Source organism: Gastrolobium bilobum, unplaced genomic scaffold, assembly GCF_033153095.1.
Source record: "Gastrolobium bilobum isolate Gb01-03AN ecotype WA unplaced genomic scaffold, APGP_CSIRO_Gbil_v1 utg3870, whole genome shotgun sequence".
Classification (NCBI taxonomy): domain Eukaryota; kingdom Viridiplantae; phylum Streptophyta; class Magnoliopsida; order Fabales; family Fabaceae; genus Gastrolobium; species Gastrolobium bilobum.
In genome coordinates, this window is record NW_026895180.1 from 523,771 (window position 1) to 536,725 (window position 12,955).

Here is a 12,955-nt window from a genome sequence, read left to right on the forward strand (position 1 = left end):
AGATACGATCGTGACCTGCAAAATCAGATGCCAAAACGATGAAACCAGAGCTTCCCGGAAAAGTAAGATATACATTTGACTGAATTTGTATGCTTATATAACACTCCTTTGAACCTAATGATCCAACCATGTGCGCTACACTAGGCTAAGAGCATAAACTAAATATTCATCCAATCTAATACTGGTTCAATAGTTTTCCTTCCGCCCTTGTGAATGGATATTCATCTGAGAAAGTAATCTTAAGATAGTAACTTGAAGACGATGGTTGATGCCCAGGATAAAGATTATTTTCAAAATGGATATTGATCCCTTACACATAATACAAACCCTCCCGAAAGTTTTTATTCAATCACTGTCGAGAATCACCTAGCATTCAAATCAAATTCACCAGCTTCACGCCAGCCATCCTGGGTGCCAGTGTCTCCATTTTCGGCTTCATCATTCAAGAAATCCTCAGATGGCTCTTTCTCATCTCTCTGTGTATTGTTTCCCCAACCATTCATCATCTCAACTGGGTTACCTCCCTGATCCTGCTCTCCCATGTCATGATGACCATGTGCACTTCCTCTTATGGGGACTCGAGACATCATTTCAGCATGAGATTGTGAATCAGCCCGAGCCTGCTCTGCTTGAACCATTGCTGCCATCCGTAGTTTAGCCTCATGGGCTTCACGACCAGCCTTCTCCCTGGATTCTAATTCCGCTCTTAGTTCCAACATAGCCCGTTTTTCCTCTTGGAGTAGTGCCTGCTCAATCATCAATCTCTCCTCAGACCGGAATTCCCCCAAACCTCTCTTTTGGGATATAATGTTGAAGGCAAGTGCTTGTTTCTCAAAAGTTGCAGTGAACTCAGCAATTTTAGCAGCAATATTATTATCCCACTGCTGGGACCGTGAAAGAACCTGGCCGGTGGTGTCAGAATCAAGTATCCTATCATCCTCTTCTGCTTCATAGTCTGCCACCACATGATATGGCAATAATCTGCAGGACGAAAATTTAGGGAAATTCAGAAACATAAGAAAAAACTACTAGACACAGGCTAAAATTTGGGAATTGCATTACGAGCAAATTGCAATTGCATTACACTTTAAAATTTGGGAATTTTATTTTTGTACCAGCAGTATTCTTCCTTTCAATAAAAAAACTACTAGATACAGGCTAAAATTGGCCAAAAAAGCACTTTTCAAACATTATGCTTAAATTAGTATTAGCATATTTCAATGAAATGCAATCAGGATCAAGAAGCATTTAAAGCAATAATAAGATTCACACATAGCAAGTAATAGGAAGTTATACACAGCACTGATTGTTGTTTTAATTCATCATATCAAACCATTGAAAAACCAAATTGTGGATAGCTAGCTAAAATTGAGATCATAAAATATATATTTTATATTCATTTAGGTAAGCTCAACATGAATGTCATACCAAGCACATCAAGGCCCCCAATGAAATCATGTGGTCAAATTTACAGAAGGAAAAATATCATGCATTTGCAGTATATGAATAAACTAGTAGAGTTCCAAGTTGATTTCTATATTACAACAAACCAACTGTCAGTCCTGCTTCAATTGATTGAAGTAAATTAGCGCATATCAATTGACTAATGGTAGAGTAAGGATTCAATTTTGCTAGAATCTAAACGTTACAGGTTCTGCAAAACTATAACTAAATAAATAAAGCATGCATATTTGCACCCCAAAAAAATAAAAATAAAGCATGCATGTAGTAAAATTATAAATAAGGACACGGGAATAGATAAAAACTTAATTATATGGTTTTAAACATAAATAGAGAAATTTTGATATGATACTGGAAACAGGGTCAATGACAAGTTGGAGTACTAGATGACATATGCTAAATAATTCTAAAAGCAGAGTAACTAAACATAACATGGCGTCAAACATGTACCACAGAAGATCAAAGGTTGAAAATTGAATATATAAGACCAAAAGGACAGATTAGAATTAAACTTGAAATCAAATAAAATGAGGAAAGCAACATGAGAGTATACTGCAGGTGCATAGCAAAAACAGATAAGTAGCAGGTTGCTGTGAGAAAAACCGCAAGTGAAGAGATAAAACTGGTATTCAGACCAGAAAATTGATGCCAAACAACATCTAAAATCATATAGCCTATGGGCTATAATGTAAGCACATAACAAAAACATTGATCAGAATTTTTGGCTGGCATCAGCTTAAATGAATGAAGCATTAACGATGATCAACATTACTTTCAGTATCTTTCTAATCCCAGCTAAAATTACGATGCACCACCCCATAACATCTCATATTTCCTTTCGTTACACAGAAATTAGCATCATGAAGAGAAAAGTTTGCCAATTGGAAATCCATTCATAGAAAATAAACAATTTGCAATCAATTTTTCGTACTTGTTGGGTAGTGGAATGGTAAAATCTATTCAGAAACAGGCATTTGACAACATAAGAAGGACGGTGTGAACAAGCTGAAACCACCCTATGACCAGTGCGGGACACCTAGCAACCAGCAGATGGCCACTGACAGCTAGATGTAGCCCAAACACTAATGAGAACAATTGACAGTTTGACTTTTGCCTTTAAACTTCGAGAAATTAAAACCAATCCGTACTGAACGTAGTAAAACCCATAAAAAAAGGAAGGTAAAAAAGTACAAGATATAGTTGAAATTTGAAAAGGTTGTTATCATGAAACAATTAAAGGACGCTTTAAAAATACAGTAACATGAATCTCTTCGATGGTTCAATGAAAGCAAATAACACATATTAGTGTAGAAACAGTATCTACAGTGACTGAAACCAGATCAATCTTCATGCCTTTATTTTAATTGTTATAATTTGAGTCTAGTGCTGCTGAGTCAGCATGTTAATAGTTAGTTAGCTTCAAGTAATCATTTTCTGTTGCACCCGAATCTTTTAAACGGTTACTGATCCAGCTTGCTTTGCAAGCTTGTGTAAGGCTATATATTCATCTCTGTTATTGCAGATATTGACTAGGAATGAAGATCATAAACACAATGCTCTCACTTTCTCTCTCTGCTGTTTTCTCTCACTTTCCCTCTCTTTCTGTGATGGTATCAGAGCAGTTGATACTGTTTCTACTCTAATAACAGGCATGTCGAAGAAATGCATTCATATCACATACAGTCATAACAGAGAAGTTAATATTTGAATACCCCATATGTGTCTGATACTTCTTTTTTGCAAACTTATTCCATCTGATTCTCATGAGGTCATGAGGTTACTCCAGAAATTCTACAACGTTATTCTTCATTGGACTGGACAACAGAATCATATTTACACCCCTTTCTCTAAAAAGAAAGTTTGAAATGTAAAAGAACAGGGAGTCTCCTATTTTCACACAATGAAACAGTAACATCACTGGTGTATGTTTATCTATGAGAGGACAAGAATATATCATGCAAAGGACTCATTTCATCATAACAGATTAAGTAATATACCAATATTTGTCGAATGATCCTAGTATTTTAATCATACTTCTCATATACAATTAAAATTATATTGTTCATTAAACATATCTGATCTGCTGGTTTTTAGACACACAAAAATTTCCAGGTGCAGCAACAACCAAAGCTCCACATACTCATCTCAGTGAGTGAAATACTGAAATGGCACAGATAATTTTAAATATTACTTCTTTAAGAAGCTTCACTCACATACTCAACTGCAAACTATCCCAACATGGTATCATTAATAGCTTCATTCAATGACAAGGGCATTTTGTCATCCCTTTACAATCAACTTCACAGTAAAAGCATGAACAAATCACAAAACAGGAAGGCTTGAGAGAGCTAAGAATATGAATTGAGTCTCAAAAAGAACTTCAGAATAAGCTACATTAAACAAGTGATTGCAAGGCCATAAACATAATTCCTGAAGGAAATCACTCAAAAGATGCCACCATCATAAACGTTATATCAGCAAAACATAGATTATACATCCACATAATAGCATCAAAAAGGCTATTGTTTCAAAATTTTCAATTGCTTATACACAAAATAGTTAGCCTCTGTACTTATTGTTTATATGGGGTGTTCATCTTCTTAATTCTTTGTAAAGTATTTTCAGGTATCAACATGCAAATCCAATACAGCACTGGCACCCCAAAAAAATTCTGTTCGTAAGCTTAGATGCTGATCTCATTCACATGAATTTTCAGTAGGAGAAAGGTTTCATGATATTTCAGATAAATCCCAAAACCATTTATCCTTAGCATACATGTGATTTTTCCTATTTTCTGGAAAAGACATTAACTGATTAAACAAGCATTACAAGCTGCTTTAACATCTAGATACTGAGTGGCCAAGTGTTGCAAGATAACACTTTTCCCATCCTTGTGCGAATTGATATTATTGACTAAGAAAGCACAAAGAAAACATGATAGGTACGCAGCATTAGGGGAAAAAAAATATTATTTTTGTCTACACTAAAGATTTAGCACAACACAACAAATATCGAGGTATTCAGAAAATAGCAGGTAAATAACAATTAGCAAGGTTTGAGGCCTTTTCTAGGTAAAACGGGTTAATCAGTAATCACCATCCAAATCATGCCACATCAAACGGTATCCAAATTATTAAATCCCCAGGATATACAGGAAGCAATCTAATAGTTATCATCTTTGACCCCCTTGACAGTGTATAAATAAAGTATGAAAAAATCCCATATAAATTGGAAAAAAATAGAATAAAAAAAAGGAAGGAAACAGAAACTGAAATTCAAATATGGAAAGTTCCTTCATTATTTCCGCAGTGAGCAAAAACAAACACGCAAGCATCATTACATAAAAGCACACAAAAACATCATGTTGGAGATACAAACGAAGCTTAGGGTTAAGAAATGAACCTCTCGCAGGCATCTTCAAGAGAAGAGAAGGGTCGCTTGAAATCCGGATGACAGACCCGCCAAGCGTCTTGGTATGCCATCTGGAGCTCCATTTGGTTCCCGGGTCGAATAGCCTTCTGCTGCTGTTGCTGTTGCTGTTGTTGCTGCTGCTGCGGCTGTTGCGATTGCTGGGGCTGTTGCTGCTGCTGCTGCTGCTGCTGTGGAAGGTGGTTAGAATTAGGGTTCTGGTGCAAATTGAGGATGGGATTAGGATTAGGGTTGGGTGAAGGGTTAGGGTTAGGGTTAGGGTTTTGTTGGAGATTGAGGGGTCTAATAGGACGCAAGTGAGCATCAATGTTTGAAGGGAATCGAGAAATGGCAGCTGCTTGTTGTTGTTGATGTTGTTGCTGCTGCTGCTGCTTTTGCAATTGCTGTAAGAGCAGCAAATGTTGTGGATGCTGATGCTGATGTTGATGTTGATGCTGTTGTTGTAATAGTAGTTGTTGCTGCTGATGTTGCTGTTGCTGGTGCAATGCCTTTGCTTCTTCCATTTTTTGCAAAAGAATTGAAAAAAAAAAAAATGAAAAAAAAATTCTCAAAATTCCCTGTATTTCGAAAATCGAATCCCCTTTTAATCTTTGAATCCAGAGAGAAGAAAAGAGTAGAGAAGAGAAATCCAAATAGCCATTAAAAATATATTCATTCTTTCATTTCATAGTTTGGTGTTTTACTCTACACAATCTTATTCCTATCAAACACTCTCACCTCTGCAGAATGCAATGACCCAGATGTCTATGCTTTTACTTCTTCTTTTTTTTCTTTTTTCTTTTTTTTCACGATGAACCAGTCGGGTCGGATCCATAACCCGATCCTCGGTTAACGATGTTAATCATTCATCTATTCTGTTTTATCAGTTGCTTAAAAAATCATTTTTCTATTTATTTTTATTTTTTTAAATCTGGCTGGTGTTACTAATAATAAATAGAAAGTTAATAATGCAATAAAAAAAAATTTATAGTTAGGGTGATTATTAGGGGTGTAAATGACCATGCTAAGTTTTTGTTGTGTAAAATATTTTAAGACTATCTATTTTTATAAAATAAATTTATGACTATGATCTATTCTATATTTAAGAAATAAAAAATCTATTCTAAGCTTTTTAAGCCTATTATATCTTTAAGAATTAAAAAATAATTAAAATAATAATATTTTATTATTTAAAGTTATATAAATCATAATTTTATTTAAAATAAATAATATGATATAAATTACACTTTATAAAAGAAAGTATATAACCTATTTTCTAAATATATATATTTTTTTAAAACAGAACATATTCTATTTTATGAGATATAATAAGTCAAGTTTTACCTAATGTAAATTGATTCATACGTGTATAACCCATTTGTGTTGTGCCACTAGTTTATATAATAACTTTCTTGATATTTACTAATAACATAATGATAAATAAAAAGAAATGATGAATATATTTAATTGGGTAATGTTGTTAAATATCCGAGCATAGGTTTTGTAAAGAGAATATTAATACACTGAAAATAATATTTTAAGTATTTAGTAGAGTATAATTTTGTCGAATGTAATTTTTTTCATGATTAAAGCAAATTAATTAATTTTTATATTACTTTCTCCCAAATGGCAGATAAAATATAACATTGAATAAATCGTTTTATCCTTTTTATATTTTACGTTAGCTTATTTTTTATGTATGTGAAATGGGTTAAGCCCAAACAATAAATGTTAGCTTATTTTTTTCTTTACCTGTAAAACTCTTAGGTATGCATGATAATGTTTTCGGAATTTTTTATTTTCAATTTTAAGAAATAAAAATAATTAAAAAATTATTTCATAAAATCGATTTATTTTTCCTGTTTTATAGAACGGCTGTTTGAGAACATACATCAGCTTACTTTATATCATGAATTCAACATTTTTCTATTGCAATGATCTCCTTTTAAAATTGAAATCAAAATATTATGTAAAATCAATCAGTATAAATTGTCAAAAACACCTTTAGGGAACGTTTGGTTGAGGAGAAATTTTATGAATGATAGGAAAATGTTATAGATAGGAAAATAGTTGGAAAGTGAGATAGGTAGAAAAATGTAAAAAAAAGTTATTTGGTTGGAAAAAAATTTACCAGGGAAATTAAATAACTTTTATGAAATCTATGTTTGGTTGTAGATAAAATATAAATGGAAAAATAAGTTGGTTTTACGAAAATAACCCTGGAGTTGTCAAACCAAGAAAACTTTTTATTGTTTATTTTAAGAAATTAAAGGATTGCTTGCTTAAATCAAAAGAGGCAGTTGGTTATTAATTCACGTTATTTGGAATTAAATATCTCTTTCATTTCAAGTAACTGGCAAAACTTAAGGAAATTCACACAAATTTTGCGAACTGCAATTCTCAGGCTGCGAAAGCACAAACATATATTTTCCTTGATCTTTAAATGTCACGTGCACAAACTGCAATTCTCATGCTGCTAGGTCCAAGTTGCATTGACGAATAATGCAAAAGGATAGCTCACAAATTAGCCATTAATCTTCCCATTTCAGTCCAAAGAAGAAAGCATGACCCCGTGCAGCTGCCAGCCTTCTTTAACATGTAAATTAGATTGATTTGCGCGTTGGCCTCCTTTCTGAAGACAGGGCAGTTACTTAGTGGCAAGAGTAGAAGATTGATTGCTGGAGAGTATCCTGTATATCCCTCTAATAGTAGCTGGGGTTGTTCTGCAACAGCCACCTACAAGGGAAGCCCCTAACTCACACCATTTATTTACATACGAGACAAAATCTTCATCTGTAACACCAGTATTTTGCTGCAACAATAACAACCTATTATTACTATTACATAATTCAAGAAATATCCCAAAAATCTCTAACAAATTATCTCCATTTTATATTTTGTCACTCACAAATATAAGGACATTAGGTATGAAGTACTTATAGCTTTAACAAACCATCAAGTCCATAAACTCGTAAAACCAGCTTTAACAAATTATCTCCATTTTATTCCTTTCTTTTATTTAACAGCATATGAAATGATAGTACAACCAGATGAAATCAACTTACCACCCACTCCTTTACGTCAGCATCATAAGTTTCCCCACTGTTTGGATATATAACAATTGGTTTTGTAGTCACCTGAAGAAATTACATATCAATCAAGGATAAGTGTTCCACAAAGATAATTCTCATAACTATAATAATTTATTAACAGTGACCTATTTTCTAACAAGAAAGTAACACATAAAAACAAGGAAAAAAGGACATTATCCATGTCAAAAGACAAATAGTTGCACACAAATGTGAAAACTGTACCAGGGTATAGGTTAAGTACTTTAGTCAAAGAAGTCTCCATTCATATAGGTCGTCTTTATAAATATATGCTAAAGGCTATTTAAGATATTATACAACTCACAAACCTATACAGATTAACATCCACTTGTATTTATTATCCACCCAAATAGTATGTGACTTAACAAAAATAAATAAAAATAAAAACAGCTTGGCAACATAGATACCTACACTTTTAGAAATGAAACTGCATTAATTAATAAAGACCCAAGAGAATAGGAGAGGATGATTGAACAAAATATTATGATAAATGAAGTTCAACAATTAACATGACATCCTACTCAGTTAGAAAAGAGAGAACCTGAGGTTCTACCTTCTTAAGCAATACTATCAGACCATGTATAAATCTAGGTGGGGTACAGTTTGATTCCAACAGCAACAACTTTGTTGCATGATTCAGCAATGGAGCCACATTCCAGTAAAGAATCACCACTTACAACATTAATTCCATCCTTAGAGTTAAAAGAAAACCATGCTGGAATCTTTATGTCCCCTTCTTCCAGAAGCTCTGCATAAGCCTGCTTAGTCCATAAGTATAGTTAGGGAGATTCAGGAAACAAGTCAAGACCAAAATAAATATTGTAAGTGGAGACTTACAAATTTTAAATGTCCAAGCTTACTTTCCGTTTAGATAATTGATTGTTGTATACTTGTTCTGGAAGTTCAATTGATTATATATGTCTCAGTGATTTAGTCATTATATGAAATTACCTGACTAGCGATTTTACCCTTTCACAAAGGCAATGGAAACTCCATAACAGAAATTTAATGCTTTATCAGTCTCTTGAGGTTTAGACAAGAAATGGCAGATTTTAGGCCAAATTAAGTTGGGAAGACTATTATAGAAACTGAAAAACTCTATGGAGTGAGAAAGATCGGAATAAAGCCTTGATAATAAGATTACAAAAAAGACAGTGTTAATATCAGGAGCAGTTTTTTGCCTTTACCATATCCGGACACATCATATGACAGCCTTGCTAGGTCTTCTGGCTGCAGTTCAAACTACATATTAGGCAAGGTGTGCTAGGAACTGGGATAAAGAATTAGGAAATAACAGTGAAGAACCAGAATTTTACTGCTGTGACCTCTTCCCCAGGATCTATAACAGGAAATGAAAGGTAGAGATTGATGACAAACTATAATGGTGTCTACCTCTTTCTCTCCCAATTCCAGGGATTAGAAAACTACAATGGTGTCAAAGGTTTAGATAATTCATGGTAACATGGGGATTCATCTTTTGGTTTTTATTGATCTTCTCTGACTTCTAGAAGAAAAAAAATCTAAAAAGACAGCTAAAAATAAACATAGGAAGTAGATTTTAGCATTTGAATGCACAAAGCTTTTAGGATACCTGAGCTTCAAGCTTATTTGGCACTGTCTCAAAAGCAAGTAGGTCAGCACCTGAACCTGCTAAAATTTGAACTCTTCTCCGATGAAAATTTTTATAAGAGTTTCCAACGTCATAGCATCACCATAATCCCCACTGTTAGGAACAAAATATCAAAAAACATGACAATCAAAAAAATGTGATTGCTATTAGTGCCGAGAATAGCAGCAAAAGTTTATCAAACCTCAAACTTTCAAAAATGTTAACAATTATATGCAGAGAAATCTCAAAATTGTACACACATGCAAGATGACTAAGAAATTCATTTCACACAACCTTTTGAAATTTCTATTCTAAGAACCAGAAAGATTTTTGCCAAAATAACAAATTCCAAGCTAAAAAAGCCACCTTGGAAACATAACATATCTTGAATATCATTTTGATTGTTAATCAACAAATGGGCTCCACAAGTAAACAAAAACCACAGCTGATGCTAAATACTAGATATTGGTCCTTTCACCTGTACTCTGATCCGTCAGCCAAATAAGCTCCATAGCTCCCCACTGATGCTGCAATTAGTATAGTGCGTTGTTTGGGGATTCTACCATCAGCCCCACCACCCGAAGAGAATGCACCTCCCGACTTTCTTGCTTTCTCCTTACCTTACCTCCCACAGACCCAAATAACCAATGAAAATAAACACCCATATGACCGATAGTAGAAGAAAACATATATCCAAAAAAGGTACATATCACGAATTTATAATAATGTAACGAAAAAAGAGAGGAGAAATGGCATTGCACAGCAACCCAACCCACCCTACATAAAAGCAAATCCAGAAAAAAGGTGTTGTACCTTCTCACAAAGTGAAACAGAGCGACACATAAATGATCACTTTCGCGCGACACAGAGCGACACAAGTAAACAACTCTGCAACAAATAGATTAGGTATGATATTTTCACTTTCGCGCGCTAACAGGAGGGTACGCTCGTCATCTGCATCTTGCCCATTGTGATGATTTACATAGGTAACTGGCAATACCACATCGCAAATGGGCAAATTTCGCCAGGTTTTTGGATCAGATACACATGCAACTTGTTAAGGTGGGGAACTGATTTGGGTGGGTATATCTTCAAAACGCTTCAACCAAACACGGGCACAAACTAATCCCACTTCTCAAATGTCTATGCATATCCTCAGAATCCGTCAACCAAACGCCCCCTTAATATCTTCTGCATCTTTCCTAATTGCCAAAGGGACTATTTTTTCCCGAGCATGCTTTTGAGTTCCAAGTTAAATGTGGTGATGCCCCTAAATTGGATATTAAGGAGTTACGAGGAAAAAATCAATGATAAAAATTTGAACACTCAAATTATAACAAGTTATTACTTACAAGTTAAAAGGATATAATTCAAGTAATTATTTTGAGTGAATATTATTCTTACACTTAAATTTTTTTTTTTTTATAAAAAACTATAAAACCGAAAAACTCATACCCATGACAAAAAATTGCCGGCGGTGACTTTTGTTCAGACTCAGAGTATTAAAAGTCGGTTTGGATCCGCTTTTGTTTTTTTTCAAAAGTTACTTTAAAAAAAAAAACATTTTTCACTATAAGTTCGTTTAGATGTCTGCTTAAAACAAAAAGCAAAAATCAGCTTCTTTTTTTTTTATAGTTTGAAATTTTGTTATAAAAAAAGTAAAAGTTAAAAACTAATTTTTTTTTTCAAAAACTAATTTTTTTTAAATATAAATAACTTTAACTTTTATAAAAAAAATGCTTCTAAAATGAGTAAGGGATAAAAATTGTTTTTTCTTAAAAGACCGAATAAACGGACTCTAAGTTAAAGGTTTTATTCATATGTAATAGGAAATAAGTTATCTCCTATCTAAATACACAATGATGGGCCCACCACTTAAAAATAAAAAGCAAAAAACAAATTGCAGCACCATTTTCAAAGTGTGTGTAAAAAAGAGAAAATTCTTCAATATTACTAGAGTACCAACTCGATACTCTTTTTTACTAAAATGAGAAAAAAACAAAATTTAACCTTATTTTTTGTATAATTTATTTTAAGAAAAAATGTTTATCCTTTTAAATGACACAACTTATATCTTTTCACTCTCACAAAGAGGTGGGATCCACACTTTTTTTTGTCAACTCTTTCTCTTACTTTATCTATCTTTTTCTCTCTCTTAAAATGACACAACTTACATCATTTAAAATGACACACACTTTATCCTTTATTTTAAGTTCCAAACATTTCTCCTTTTAATGTAAATATACTATATTTATTGTACCAAAGGTTTTCTAGTGAAAAGAAAAATAACTCCGAGGGTAGCTCAGTTGACAACTGAGTTCCCAAGGGTTTGCTTGAGTCAGAAGTTCAAACTCTGTCTCAAGCAAATTCTTGGAAAATCTTTGGGGATTAGAAGATGTGTCTTCCTTCTCGATTGAGGGATTAGTCTTATCCTTTCTCCGGTAGCGAAGGTCAATGCACCCGCCCTTTTAATGAGGGATAGTCTTCAGGGCCCTACTCCGAGGACAATGTGACCGGAAGAGGTTGAATGAGGATACCTCCAGGTTATACCAAATCAAAAATAAAAAAATGACATTGCGTTTGTCTTTTATGTTTTTTTTTTTTGGTAATTGCATTTATCCTTTATTACCCATGATGCATATATAAACCATGGAGTATTGAGTTCAACGAGTTTGGTAATACTCCTATTATAAGGAGCAAATATTCAGAGAACCTGGCTTAGATGAGCCAGGTAGAGAGATAAGAGAGGAGAGAGAAGAGGAGAGAGAGAAGATAAGAGAGAAAGAGAAAAAGAAAGAGAGAAAAAGGGACCATGTAATTAATTTTCTACTAGAAGAGTTGATTTTGTGTGCTCCCTGCCTAGAGAAATTTGAGTACATCGGTCGTATCCTAATGGGTACTCATTTTTTCCAATTTTGGAAAACTTTTTTCCATTCTACTCCTTTTCTTTATTTTTATTTCCATGTAAGTCCCCAGAAACTTTCTTCTTTTGGGTAGATGCACCATACATCGGATGTATTGAAGATTTTTCCCTCCCTGCCCAAGAAAAAATTGGTGGGACAGAGGTGAGAGAAAAGGTTGAGGAGAGAAGGAGAAAAAAAAATCATGTGTCAATTTTTCAGTGAAGGACCATAGTGGTCCTGAACCATATTAAAAAATTCTCCACTAGAAAGTATTGCATGGTCTCATCTCTTTTCTGACGAGATCAGTGAATTTGATTTGACGTGAAAAGTTATCTTATAAATATTTTCCTTTTTATTATAGAACTAAAAAATCCATTATAAACATAAAATAAACTTAAACTTTGATTAATATTTAACTGGAATTAATATTTTTTATATTGTAAGAGATAAAAATTATCTCATAT

General features: G+C 33.5%; 1 protein-coding gene and 1 pseudogene across 1 annotated transcript; both read right to left on the reverse strand.

The window, feature by feature from the left end:
- Positions 1-21: 21 nt before the first annotated feature.
- Positions 22-5,604, reverse strand: LOC133298432 (uncharacterized). Its single transcript, XM_061497724.1, has 2 exons — positions 4,864-5,604; positions 22-981 (listed from the first exon to the last, which is right to left on the reverse strand). Exons 1-2 carry the CDS (start codon positions 5,391-5,393, stop codon positions 363-365), a joined length of 1,149 nt encoding a protein of 382 aa, XP_061353708.1. The 5' UTR covers positions 5,394-5,604; the 3' UTR covers positions 22-362.
- A 1,896-nt stretch (positions 5,605-7,500) lies between these two features.
- LOC133297712 (selenocysteine methyltransferase-like) lies at positions 7,501-11,047 on the reverse strand (annotated as a pseudogene).
- Between the last annotated feature and the right edge of the window lie 1,908 nt (positions 11,048-12,955).

What these genes read in the sequence shown, in the direction of transcription:
- LOC133298432 (XM_061497724.1), bottom strand. Translation starts at nt 5,393, where the DNA reads ATGGAAGAAGCAAAGGCATTGCACCAGCAACAGCAACATCAGCAGCAA. An exon ending in CTTGAAGATGCCTGCGAGAG is followed by an intron (nt 982 to 4,863) that starts GTTCATTTCTTA and finishes TTCGTCCTGCAG; the next exon opens with ATTATTGCCATATCATGTGG.